Source organism: Pygoscelis adeliae, unplaced genomic scaffold (genome assembly GCF_000699105.1).
Source record: "Pygoscelis adeliae isolate BGI_AS28 unplaced genomic scaffold, ASM69910v1 Scaffold167, whole genome shotgun sequence".
Taxonomy (NCBI): domain Eukaryota; kingdom Metazoa; phylum Chordata; class Aves; order Sphenisciformes; family Spheniscidae; genus Pygoscelis; species Pygoscelis adeliae.
Genome location: NW_008825428.1, coordinates 8,218,631 through 8,230,693, shown reverse-complemented (window position 1 = coordinate 8,230,693; position 12,063 = coordinate 8,218,631). Strand labels below are relative to the sequence as shown.

At 39.0% G+C, this 12,063-nt stretch overlaps 1 protein-coding gene across 1 annotated transcript in view; it reads left to right on the top strand.

Annotated features, from left to right (window-relative positions):
- Positions 1–12,063, top strand: part of PALLD (palladin, cytoskeletal associated protein) — a 215,739-nt gene that overhangs the window by 166,508 nt on the left and 37,168 nt on the right. The window contains exon 11 of the mRNA XM_009330709.1: positions 8,258–8,953. Coding sequence (XP_009328984.1) covers positions 8,258–8,953 — 696 coding nt within the window. The remainder of the gene's footprint in view (positions 1–8,257; positions 8,954–12,063) is intronic.

Sequence of the window (12,063 nt, the reverse complement as noted above, 5' to 3'; positions counted from 1 at the left end):
ATGATTTCCTACACTTTGGGCCAATTAATCTGTAAATTGGAACCTGCATTGCTATTAATGCCTTGTTACAATTTACCTCTTAATAACACTTTTTGCTTCCTTTATCAGTAAAAATACTAGTTATAGAACACTATTGAATTACCAAGCCAGACAGATTTTTTGACTACCAGACTAATTCTTATGATCTAGCCCTACCAGAGATACAAAGTTTAGCCTTTTTCCTAAAGCTGTATTGTGTCTTTATGACTTTTGGGAACAATGAATGAGCACAAGAGCACAATTTCCTCTCTTTCTGTACCCAGGCTAAACGTGTTATCTCACTGGTGCATGTTTTGAAAAATGTCCCTGCAGTGGTATAGAGAGATGAAAAATGGTTCCTGCCTCTAAAAGAATTGCTTGTGTTCACTGAATACTGGCACTATCCCTACTGTTGGTTTCCTTAGAACAGAAATTACCTTGATGCCTTTGACAGATAATCAAACCATAACGGAAAGTGGGCACAGGTACAACTGCCACTTTTTAGGATAGACAGAAAAGTTTTAAACAGCCAAATTACAGCAGGATTTCCTTACAAGAAAGTTCACAAACAATACAGGTACAATGCAGATGGTTTACATTTGTCTTCTGTGTGTATGAAGTTCCTCAGATGAAAAGTCAAGCTTAGTTTCATAGTGTGCTCATAATACAGTACCTGTGTTAGCTCTTGCACCATACTGATTTTCCTGAGAGTGCATTAGGTTACAGTGAAATGAATTATAAACACTCCTGTATATTAACCTGAAATATGGAAAATATTATTTGTCACACATCTGCATTTTTCAAATTGTTAAGATTTGAAGGGCAAGTAATAAAAACATTAAAAGGTTGCAGCTGGTGGAGATGGTTCCTAGTGATAGCTCTCCAGTTATTCAACGTAAGGATTAAATTGTAATGACAACCCTGCATCCTCCCTGAAATCTGTTAGTATAGACAAAAAATATCTTTGAATGTTTGCGGGGTAGAACCCAAACTGGTGCTGGTTTTTGTTTTTCCTTCCCCCTCCGTCTTTATTTTAACTGATAATTCCAGTCTTACATAAATGTGAACCCCTGCAGGATTTCAAACAGTCCACATTTGTTTCTCACAATATAAGGGATTGTTCAGCATCAGGAAGCTTAATGCTTGGGTAAATGTATTTGTATTAATACAGCCTGAAGGCTGTCTGTGTGTTGAATACTTTGCAGTTTTTGTAAAAAGGGGCATCTCTTCTCCCTTTACTTCACCTTCTTGCGCTGTCATACATGTACATTTTTAACATTTCTAAAAATGAGTAAATATTCCTTCAGTGGACACAGTTTAGTTGGAATTACCTCTGTTATTCTGAGCATTTATTTTCAGTACAGCTGTTAATTCATCTACTGCTAGCTTAGGTGGTTTTAATTTTTAACAGCTCTCAATTGTTGATAAATTTGGTGGAAAAAACCTTAAATTATATTAGGAATTTTGTCAGAGGACAATTCCAGATATCAGTGGCTATTGTCAAATTTTGCATGAGTTGGTATGTGCGCTTCAGTCTCTGAAATAGTAACCTTCAGAAGAAGATTAGAAAACAGTACCATTTATTCCAGTAAAATACAAATGTTGTGGCTGTAGAAAGCAAACTAAACAGTGTGTTTAAGAGCTAGGTTAACAGCTACCTGACAAGTCTGCCATGCCAGCTGCCAGAGCCACAGATGCAGAAGCACTGTGAGTCTTAGCTAGTGAGGGAACCACAGCAGCCCCCAGCACTTCCAATTCTCCATTCCTTCTCTGCCTACCAGTTATCCATTTGGGCTGCCAAGGAGCTAGAGAGATATAACTGAATTTTATTACATTCCAACTTGAATAAATTAATAAATTATAATGAAAAAATATCCCATCCATTGTATAAATATCTAAATATAGATATAAATATATACATATAAAAATATATCTAAACATAGATATTTACTGACATGGAAGTCAGTGTTACCTGAGAAGAGCCCTTGCGTTTTAATACAGCATAAAGGTGGCTGCTTCCCTTTTTGTAGAGCTCTGGCATGATTCGGAAGCATTAGTTTTGAGTTACCAGCTAGGTCTTCATCGGAAGACAGATTTAGTGGAGATGAGTAGTTGTTACCCCAAGATACAAATACAGAGGTTTTGGTTTCAAATCTTAATTTAGATAACTAGCTCAATCTTAGTTGTGGTTAATTCTGGTTCTTTTCATTCAAAATATTCCTGTACTTTCATTTCAGAGGTATTTTTTAGTAGAAAATTTCTGTAGAAATTTGTTTCTGTAGAACTGCACTGTCTGTTTCTCAGGGGGCAGATTGCTGGGAGGATTGTGAAGGGGCCAGTCTGCTTTCACTCAGGAATGACTTGAGGCAGAAGTGAGCCCATTATTCTTCTGTACATGAGATACGCAGGATTCTTTCTTTGAAACAAATATTGCTTTTCATAGAATCAGAATATCTCGAGTTGGAAGGGACCCATAAGGATCATCGAGTCCAACTCCCTGCTCCTCCCAGGACTACCTAAAACTAAACCATATGACTAAGACCAGTGACCGACCACTCTCCCAGTGAAGAACCTTTTCTTAATGTCCAACCTGAACTTCCCCTGACGCAGGTTCATTCCATTTCCTCGTGTCCTATTCCTGGTCACTGGAGAGGGGAGATCAGCACCTCCCCCTCCACTGCCCCCCTTCAGAAAGTTGTGGACTGCCATGAGGTCACCCCTCAACCTTCTCTTCTCCAAGATGAACAAACCAAGTGACCTCCGCCACTCCTTGTAAGTCTTGCCCTCGAGGCCTTCCACCATCTTGGTTGCCCTCCTCTGGACACACTCTAATAGTTTGATGTCATTCTTATATTGAGGGACTGCACACAGTCCTCCAGGGTGGGGCTGCACCAGTGCAGTGCAGAGTGTGACAATCGCCTCCCAGTTGAGCTATGCTGTGCTTGATGCACCCCAGGACACGGTTGGCCCTTTCAGCTGCCAGAGCACACTGTTGACTCATATTCAACTTACCGTCAACCAAAACCCCCAGATCTCTTTCTGTGTGGCTGCTCTCCAGCCTCTCGTCCCACAATTTGTACATATAACCAAGACTACCCTGTCCCAGATGGAGAATCCTGCACTTGCTCTTGTTAAATTTCATATGGTTGGTTCAAATTTTCTTTATGTGCTTTCCATTTGCTCCTTTTCTTTTGCTAAGATCATGAGGGAGGACAAAGGAGAGCCACAATCAGGAAATTTATAAAGTTATAACATAGAAAAATGTATTTAATCTTAGTTCTTTATCTGTGGTGGCTTATTTCAATCTACTTTGTATATTGTGTTGTTAAAAAAAACTGAATAAACTTGAATGCCCTTACCATGCTTTGTGAGAGCACTACCTGGGTAGGGTTCATTTTGTGTGTGCCTGATTCCTCCCAAGGCTTGGACAGCATCCCCCCACCTTTGGAGAAACCCCTCTCCCAAGATAGAATGGGTATAAGGGCTTCCATATGAACTTTTGTGTTTAAAAGATACACAGACTAGGTTATACTGAGGAGCTGATGATTACACTGCAAATAGTAGGGTGTTTCCCAGAAAGGGTTTTGGTGCATTGTTCCTCCAAATAAAATTTTTTTATGCTCTTTACAAACCCAGAGACGTAAGATAAAAATAAAGTTGGTACATATCCTAATATTGGGAACCTGTGAATGAGCCTGAGAGAGAACTTTCAGTATGAAGGATTTATTGCATTCCTGAAAATGCCATCTGCTGTAATGTACTGCAATCCAGTAGCCAGTTCCTTTTGAGACTTTCAGAGATGTACAACCATCTACCTATCTCCCCTCCTCCATAGCACTATGTCCAGGCACTTGGCCTAGGCTTGGAGTTACGGTTCCTGATGATGGCTGTTACTAGTTTAGTTCTCAAAGTCGAGGACTGCTCTATTAATTTTCAAAACAATGTGATACAAAGAAGGTATCAGGAAGAAAAAACATTATGAAAATGGGATAAAAAGATAAAACAGCCTATTATAATCTAAACCAAGTGCATATCTTGGAACATGAATTCTTGAGTAACTATTAAAATATGTCGTATGTACTGGCATCCTTAGAGAAGATTCTGAGCATCTCTGTCCACTATTTTCTCATACAAGCAGAGTGTTTTGCTTTTAAAAAGATAGTATTCTGTAGTTGCCCACCAAGAAACCTTATGTCTCTAGCCTTCTCTTTGAACATCTGTTTTCAAATTTTTCTCACTGTCATTTAGCTCCATTTAGCTTCATTTCCATGAAGTAAGCCAATAAATTAATTTTAAAAAATTTTAGTTGCTGTATCTTCCTTCAGTTGTTTGTTCTTAGAGAGGACAGAGAGGAAAGCAAGGTTGTAGAAATACTTGGGAATGTGTAATATTGCATCTTGTTATTCACCTGCATATTAAATAAAGAAATGCCTAAACAGAGAGCATAGAAATATCCAAAAATTGTTCTAGCTGTTCAATGTTTACTATTATAAAGAAAAGGAAGACTGACATTGTGTAGCACAAACAGTGCTCCAGGAGTAACTTCTATTCACTATCACATCCTCTAGCACTGGATATTGCTAGTGATGCAAACAAATCCTCATCCTTAACTGCTGAACAAACTGAATTTCTTTCCCCTCCTTCTTCTCATTCTCCCATCTCTTTCCACAGTTAGAAATATATAGAAAAGTGGAAAACAACCGAGACAAATTTATAAGTGAAGGTGAAAAGTCTGTGCCTTCCTGTTCTAGTAGCTGAAAAGAAAAGATTAAGTATTGTGGACAGCTAATCTGTACATATTCGAACTGTAAATAATAACTGCAAAAAAATACTGTTTTTCCCTCTGTTGCAATTAATGTCTGCATCAATCAAAATATTACTGCTTTACTTTTTGCATTTCTTTAACTGTTTTAGCATACTAGTAGAACATCTGAAAATGTATATAAAAGATCTTGGGTAAGAATATCTGGTATTGAAAAAAAATTCGCAAATACTGAAGTAGACCTTTTGAAAATATTTATGTACTACTAGGCCTGCTTTTCGGTGAATTGCTGAAATTTCTCAATATTCACTTTATTCTAGTTATGATTTTTTTTTTATTACTGATTCACTGATTGAATTTTACTAAAAATTTACTTTTAACTCTTCATTCTTACATTGTTATAATTTGGCAAAACCAAAAACTCTGCATGAGAAAATAAGTTTTATTCTCTATTGTTTAAACAAGCTTGATGCGTTCCCTGAAAGCATGTGTGCCCTTTAAAACACTGGGATTACAAAGCATATTTCAGCTAATTGGAAAGAGGATGTAATTACAATTAAACTAATTTTTCCTGTAATCTCATCCAAAAACTGAACTTTTTTTTTAATTGCCGCCTTTGTTTTCCTACTGATGAGGGCAACATAACAGACCAATTCCCTTGCATCATTTTGACTGCTGGGCTCTCTATATCTGTGGCACAGCAGTGCTATCTTTCAGGGACCTACCTGTGTAGAGCTTCCCCTGCTGTTGGTGTCATTGCAAAGGAACACTTGAGAATTGATTATTCTTTTTTTTTTTTTTTTTTTTTTGCCTTCTTCATAATGACACATCCCTAGGATACATCTACTCAAGAAATTAATAAGTATAGGGCAGCATCTGCTGTTAAAAGAATAGCTCTGAGGTGGAGAATATTCTTTTGCAGACAAGGATCATGCATTTCTACCACTGGAATGAAAATTTGCTCTAAGAAGGTCTTCATGTTTTTTGCTACGTGGACTGATGTGATAATGATTATGTCTGCATGTTATTTTTCAAGCAGACATGCACTTGCTTTGTCTGGACCTTAAACTGATCAAAAGGTTTGCAAATGGAATTAGTGCTGTCCTGAGCTAATAAACCCTGATTTACAGGCATGTATATTCCCGTGGCCTCAAGTCAAGCTTAGTGTGAGAGCAGAGCAACCTCACGTTTGCCTGCCAACCTTTTGTAGACATACACTGAATCTCGTCTTTTCTTCTGCCCGGACTGGTACAGCAGCAGTTCAGTGGCAGGCACTGTAGTAGTATACTTACCATTGACAGGGCCATACATGGTCATTTGTGTTATGCTGTTGGCTGGGCACATCGCCATGTGACTTGGCAATGAAAATAAAAAAGTCCCAAGACAAGACACTGACTTGCTTTCAGCACATGTTGGGTAAACATAGGAGTGTTGGAGACAGCTAAGTTTCTTCTATATTCAACACACCATTTACAATACTAAATTTCCCCCATTTTTTTTTTAGCCTTAGCCTCTCTGTAATAAATAAAAAAAATTATTGGGGGTGATTATGATGGAAAATAAAATAAGTATTATTTCTGAATAACTTCAGAGGTATTGGACAGTAGGTCAGCAAATAGCCTAAAGATACAGAATGAGCTGAAAGTAGTAATCTTAGAGAACTTTCTCTTTCCAATCAGAGGTGACCTGAAGTATTTCTGTCATCAGCCAAGAAAGTCAAATGATGATGGGAACTAAAGTTGTGTTGCTTTAACCCATTTAGGGAAAGGAGACTTTTATGTAATTTAGCAAAAATCGAAGAATAAGGTTCAGCCCGTGTCCTATTGGAGTGAAAAGTTGAACAGATAGGGATTTAGCATCTCTATTGTCAACATCAAAAAATGAATTATAAAATTTGCAAGTGAACTGCAGTGTTTCGATGATCTTGTTGCTGATTTAATTAAAAAGGAAAATGCAGTCTCCTTTTAAGTACTGAAATATGTATTGTTGATGAGATGACTTGTGAGAATTGAACCATCTTTATGACAAAAAAGAAAAAAGCAACTGTTAAATGTAAATAACTGATTTTTCAGTTTTCTGTCCTAAACAAGCTTGCTCCCCTTTTTCTTATCTAAACAATCTCCTTGGCCTGTGATGATAAGCAGAATTATTGTCAGAAAACACTTTCTGGGAAATGTGGATGGTTAGAATATCAAAATTAATCTTAGAGTGGAAAATATAATGATATTACCATTTCTAATTTTGTTGTTACCAACAAAAGTATATTGTCGTGCCAGAATCATACATTCATATGCTATGCATTAAGTAGACAGCTTCTAAAATTTCTGCTTAAATGACCTAAATTATTTATAAACAATGATACACTTGTATATAATAAAGTATTTATATATTAAATATACAGCAAAGGTATATGTGCATATGCTGAAACTTTGTAGACATCTGGAGTATTGAGATAAAGTTATGATTTCCAGCTGGAACATGACAATTTTTAAGCAAGTCAGTCTGATGTATTTTAAGATGAGAGACCACACAGTAAATTTTGATCTCAATGTCATTCAAACAACTGTATTGTTGACAAAGAAAAAAGCCAGTGCATGGTCTGGTTTGCTTCACTGCTGAACATTTTGCCTTTTTTTTTTTTTTTTATTTAATTAACAGTTTTGAGTGTTCCTGCATATTAGATTTTTTGTCTTTATTGTTCTGCTAGTGAATGTCTGCATTTCTGAAAGAAGTTCTGATTTCTATCTGAGCTGATAGTACTGCAATTAGCAATTCCTTAGAACTGTATTCAGTATCTACTAAGACACGTCTCAGGACCTAGAGTTAGGAATAAAGCCTGGAAAAGAAAGTGGGACTAAAGACATGGAGAAGTTCAGTTCACCATTTCCTCAGGTTACAAATGTTTCTTGGAAGTCATCTTTGCTCAGTCAGATACATGGATGGTTCTAACACAGAAATTGGTCCCTTGTCTCCAAGTACCTCATTAAAAGTAGGACAGTAATTAGGTCTATCTGATCAGCACACAGAAGCTGATCAGCAGAAATCAAGGCTGAAGTTGTCACTGGATACATATCTGAGGCTTATTATTGAAACAAGGCCATTGAATGAAATAGGCAAGAAATGAAAAGAAACCTTGTTAAGAACTTCAACATTTTTACCATTACTTATATTATCTGGATTGCTCCTTTAAAATATCCTAAGTGTCTTCAAGTTGTCTTATAGTTTATCTTTTTTAAGAATTGAAGGTTCTGTTAACTTCTATTATGCATAATCCCCCCCCCCCTTCTTGAGGTCAAAAAATGGACTTTTGTAGCAATGTTTTAGCTCTGTAGAAACAGAGCTATTCAAGATATGCAAACACTTTGAACTTTCCCTGCCTTCTGACTTTCCTAGACCATAGCTCAGTGGAACTTTTACCTCCTCCCTGACTCACGCTGCATGTCTGATCATCTTTTTGTCTATTTTTCCTTCCTACAGGGACCCTATAAAAATACAGCAGCTGCAGAACCAAATTCGTCTGGAGCAAGAAAGTGGCCAGTGGTATCGTCACCAACAACAACCCGATCATCATCAGCACCCTCCCTCTTCTCCTTCCTTTCCTCCTCCCCCCTCCTTCCAGGAGCTTGAGTCCAGCCAGTCTGTCACTTCTCCTGTGCCAATGAGTATTCTTAACTCTCATACTTCCCCAGCCATGCAGTCTTCCAGCTCCTTCAACTATGCTCGGCCTAAGCAGTTCATTGCTGCTCAGAACATCAGCCCTGCTTCAGGTTATGTGACTCCATCTTCAGGATCATCTACATCCAGCCTTCCTTCTCCTATGTCTCCAACTGCTTCTCAGAAACAGTTTGGGAGAGTGCCTGTTCCCCCTTTCTCTCAGCAGTTTCCTCCAGAAGGGGAGTATGCCTGGTCTCCTTCTTCTCCATCCCCTCCGCCCCCGCCTCCACCTGTCTTTAGTCCAACCTCGACATATCCGGTGTGTGATTCCTTTCCACTTCCACCTCCTCCACCCCCTCCTCTTCCTTCACTTTCTTCACCTTCCCATAGCCTGTCTCCAACTCCCAGATTTCCTAATTCTGGCCAGTCTCCAGCAGCTTTTCTCAGCTCCATGCTGCCATCCCAGCCACCACCCATTTCTGTCAACGCATTAGGCCTCCCAAAAGGAGTGATGCCTCCGTAAGTATCAGCTAATGAGCTCCCTGAGTTTAACTGTACTGAATATTATTGCACTTGCTTCATTTCTACTTTTCTAGAGTCCTTTGCTGTTACCTGCTACGTAAGAGGGAGAGATGCGTGAATTATTTGCAAATGCCTCTGTGGTAGAGATGGGATATACTTTTCTAATCCTCACAGAAGTGAGATTCTGAAAGAGTCCTACAGTAGGAACACAAAAGAGGAGAAGCTAAAGCTTTAAATTGGAGTTGATCAAAATACAAAAGCAGCAGCAAAAGGCTCTGCATGCCCAGGGCGGTGGAAGGAGATCCAAGAAAACCCTTCTCATGACCCAGTTCTTTTAAAGTCACATATTCAGTGATATTTGCAGTCTATGTTCCTATTACGTCTGCAGGTAAAGAAATACCAAGTAAAGAGAGCGTTGTTCAGAAGTCCCTATAGCTTTGTGATACTTAAAGTATAAGGTATTAAAGTATACATCTGACAACAAAGTGGTCATAAAGATATATTGACTTTGGCTAGACGTTTTTTTCCGAGGAAGTTTGGAAAAGGGTTTAGGAGGGGATTTAGAAAAGCAGTGCATAAAAACAAACAGAATACCTCCCCCTAACAACTCCGCATACTTGTTTTCCCTTTTTGTCTTCTCTAAAGGCCAAAATAGTATTTTGGAGCATGTCAGCTCCCATCATAGATCAGTTTGTCTTTCCACTGGCACTAGACTCTCATTCCATCCTTAGAGAACAAAGAGACATGCTGAAGAACAAAAATGAGAATAGCTGTATCCAAGGCTTATTTATAACTTTGTCTAGAAGTTTGTCTAAACATATCTACAGTATCTAGGTGACTTGCTCAGCTGCATACCGTTGCGGTGGGAACTTCTGTTATTTCAGTCCAAGATATGAAAAGGAAGAGAAGGAAGAAAGCAGACAGATATCAAAGTAATAAATCATGTATATGCTTTAAAAAGCATTTCTTTATCTTGATTTCTGTCATATGGCTCATTATGGAGTCTGGCCATAAAACAGATTTAGGAGAAAAATTAATAAATAGTAGTTTGCCCTTGCACTCATAATAGTTGTGATTTTTTGTCTTACTGTGTCCTTTGCACTGGCTGAGTTTCTCTATTGATACTGACTGCTGAAAGTTGCATGATTAATTTACTGACAGCTTGACAGGTAACCACAGCCCACAGGAGCCTGCAATTACCCCTGATTTTCCAGGAAAGGCTCTAGTACAGCTATATAGTTCTGGATAGGAACTGGATTCTCTTTCAAGTTCCCTTCTCTCTGCTGTGAATGTGACAGCAGCAGCTCAAGCCTCTGCTGTACACATGTTCTTACTTGAGGCATTAGCCGTCTTCTTCCTCATTCCCTTCAATCTTTGGACAGAGAGACTATGCTGCAAAGATGCTTCCCCCTTCCCCATGCCCCTCACTTCCCCAAGCCCAGCAGCCAGTCTGGGTGCGCACGTGATGGTATGTCTATCCTCCCAGGACAAGGCAGCAGCCTCAGGCTCTGAGCTGAGGATGAGGTGGTTGGCTGTTTGGCCTGCATTCCCTCAGGAAACGTAGTCCAGATGGGAGCTGGATCATGTTAAGCATACTGAATGTATATATGTATAATTTATGTATATGTATATATACATATTATATGTATATATATACAATGGGCATTTGTCATCTGAATTATAACATTAAAACATGGCAAAAGATGTACTGCGTGATGCAAAAAAAAATAATCCATTGTTATGTATCTTTGATGCCAATTTTTTCCTGGCCTCTCCTTTTTCATTTTACTGTGTAGGTTACTAATGTCTGGTGTGTCTTGCTGAGTAAATCATTCTGTTTCCCGTCATTCTCATACAACTCCTGAGCAATTCTTCCCCTTGCCTCCCTTCCCCCCACTGCTTTTGGTCTCTTCTGCTTTGTGCTATAGTCTCAGGGGCTTTTTTTCACTGACCTTCACTTGTTGCTTCTTTTCCCTCATCTTTTGCTCCATCTTCACAAATCCTCTTTTCTTGAACACATTTGTCTTTCTGAGATGTTGTAGTTTTGAGCCACTCATAGTATTCCATAACCTCAGCCTATAGTCTCACCGTGTACTCCATGATCTCCAAGATCCATTGATTGGAAAGGATGATACTCTTTCCTGACAGTATGCTGTACAGACTGGATGCAAGGAATGAACTGGAGCATTCAAAGTTTTGCTTCAGCTCAGCATCTAAAATGCTAGTCAACCATTTAGCTTTGTCTCTGCTTCTTGATCAGTCATATAGTGGTGATACTGAGAATATGATAGTGGGTTGCTGAAAGTGAACTAGGTGGAGTTTGAAATACCTTTCATGGAAAGGAGGTACATTTTTTTACTACAGTGTTTGAAGTGGTAGGATTTCCTCTTTAGACAATAACATTATGACTTATTATTATATTTTAACATCAGTGGAAGTAGACTTGGACCTGTCATTGCATTTAGAGACTTCAACGCTTTCATATCAAGTGCCTCTAGCAGATAAAATGCTCTTAAAATGGTTTTCTTGTCTGCTTTCAATGTTTTCAGGGCTCCTTTCTCTTGCCTTGTCTTCTTTGTGTGAGCATTTCAGAGTTGGTAATTCACTGTTCATATTTGGATTATATTGTCTTTTTACCATGGTTGTTTACTCTCTTCCCTCCCAGGCATGGGTACTGTGAAGCTGATAGCCAAGTATCTGAAAGAAAACAATAAATATTTAGCCTTGTCAGAGTCTCTTGTAACTACCAAACCCCATTGTTTGGCAGAGTAAGAAATTCTGCAGGCTATTTTTATAAATTATGCATCTTGCCTCTATGCAAACGCACGTAGCATGGGGAATAAACAAGAGGAGTTGGAGACATGCGCACGCCTGCAGGGCTACGACCTTATTGGCATCACGGGGACATGGTGGGATGGCTCCTATGATTGGAGTGTTGGGATGGAGGGATACAGGCTCTTTAGGAAGGACAGGCAGGGGAGACAGGGAGGGGGTGTCACCCTCTATGTCAGTGACCAGCTGGAGTGCATGGACCTCTGCCTGGGGATGGATGAGGAGCCGACCGAGAGCTTATGGGTCAGGATTAAAGGGAAGGCAGGGACAGGTGA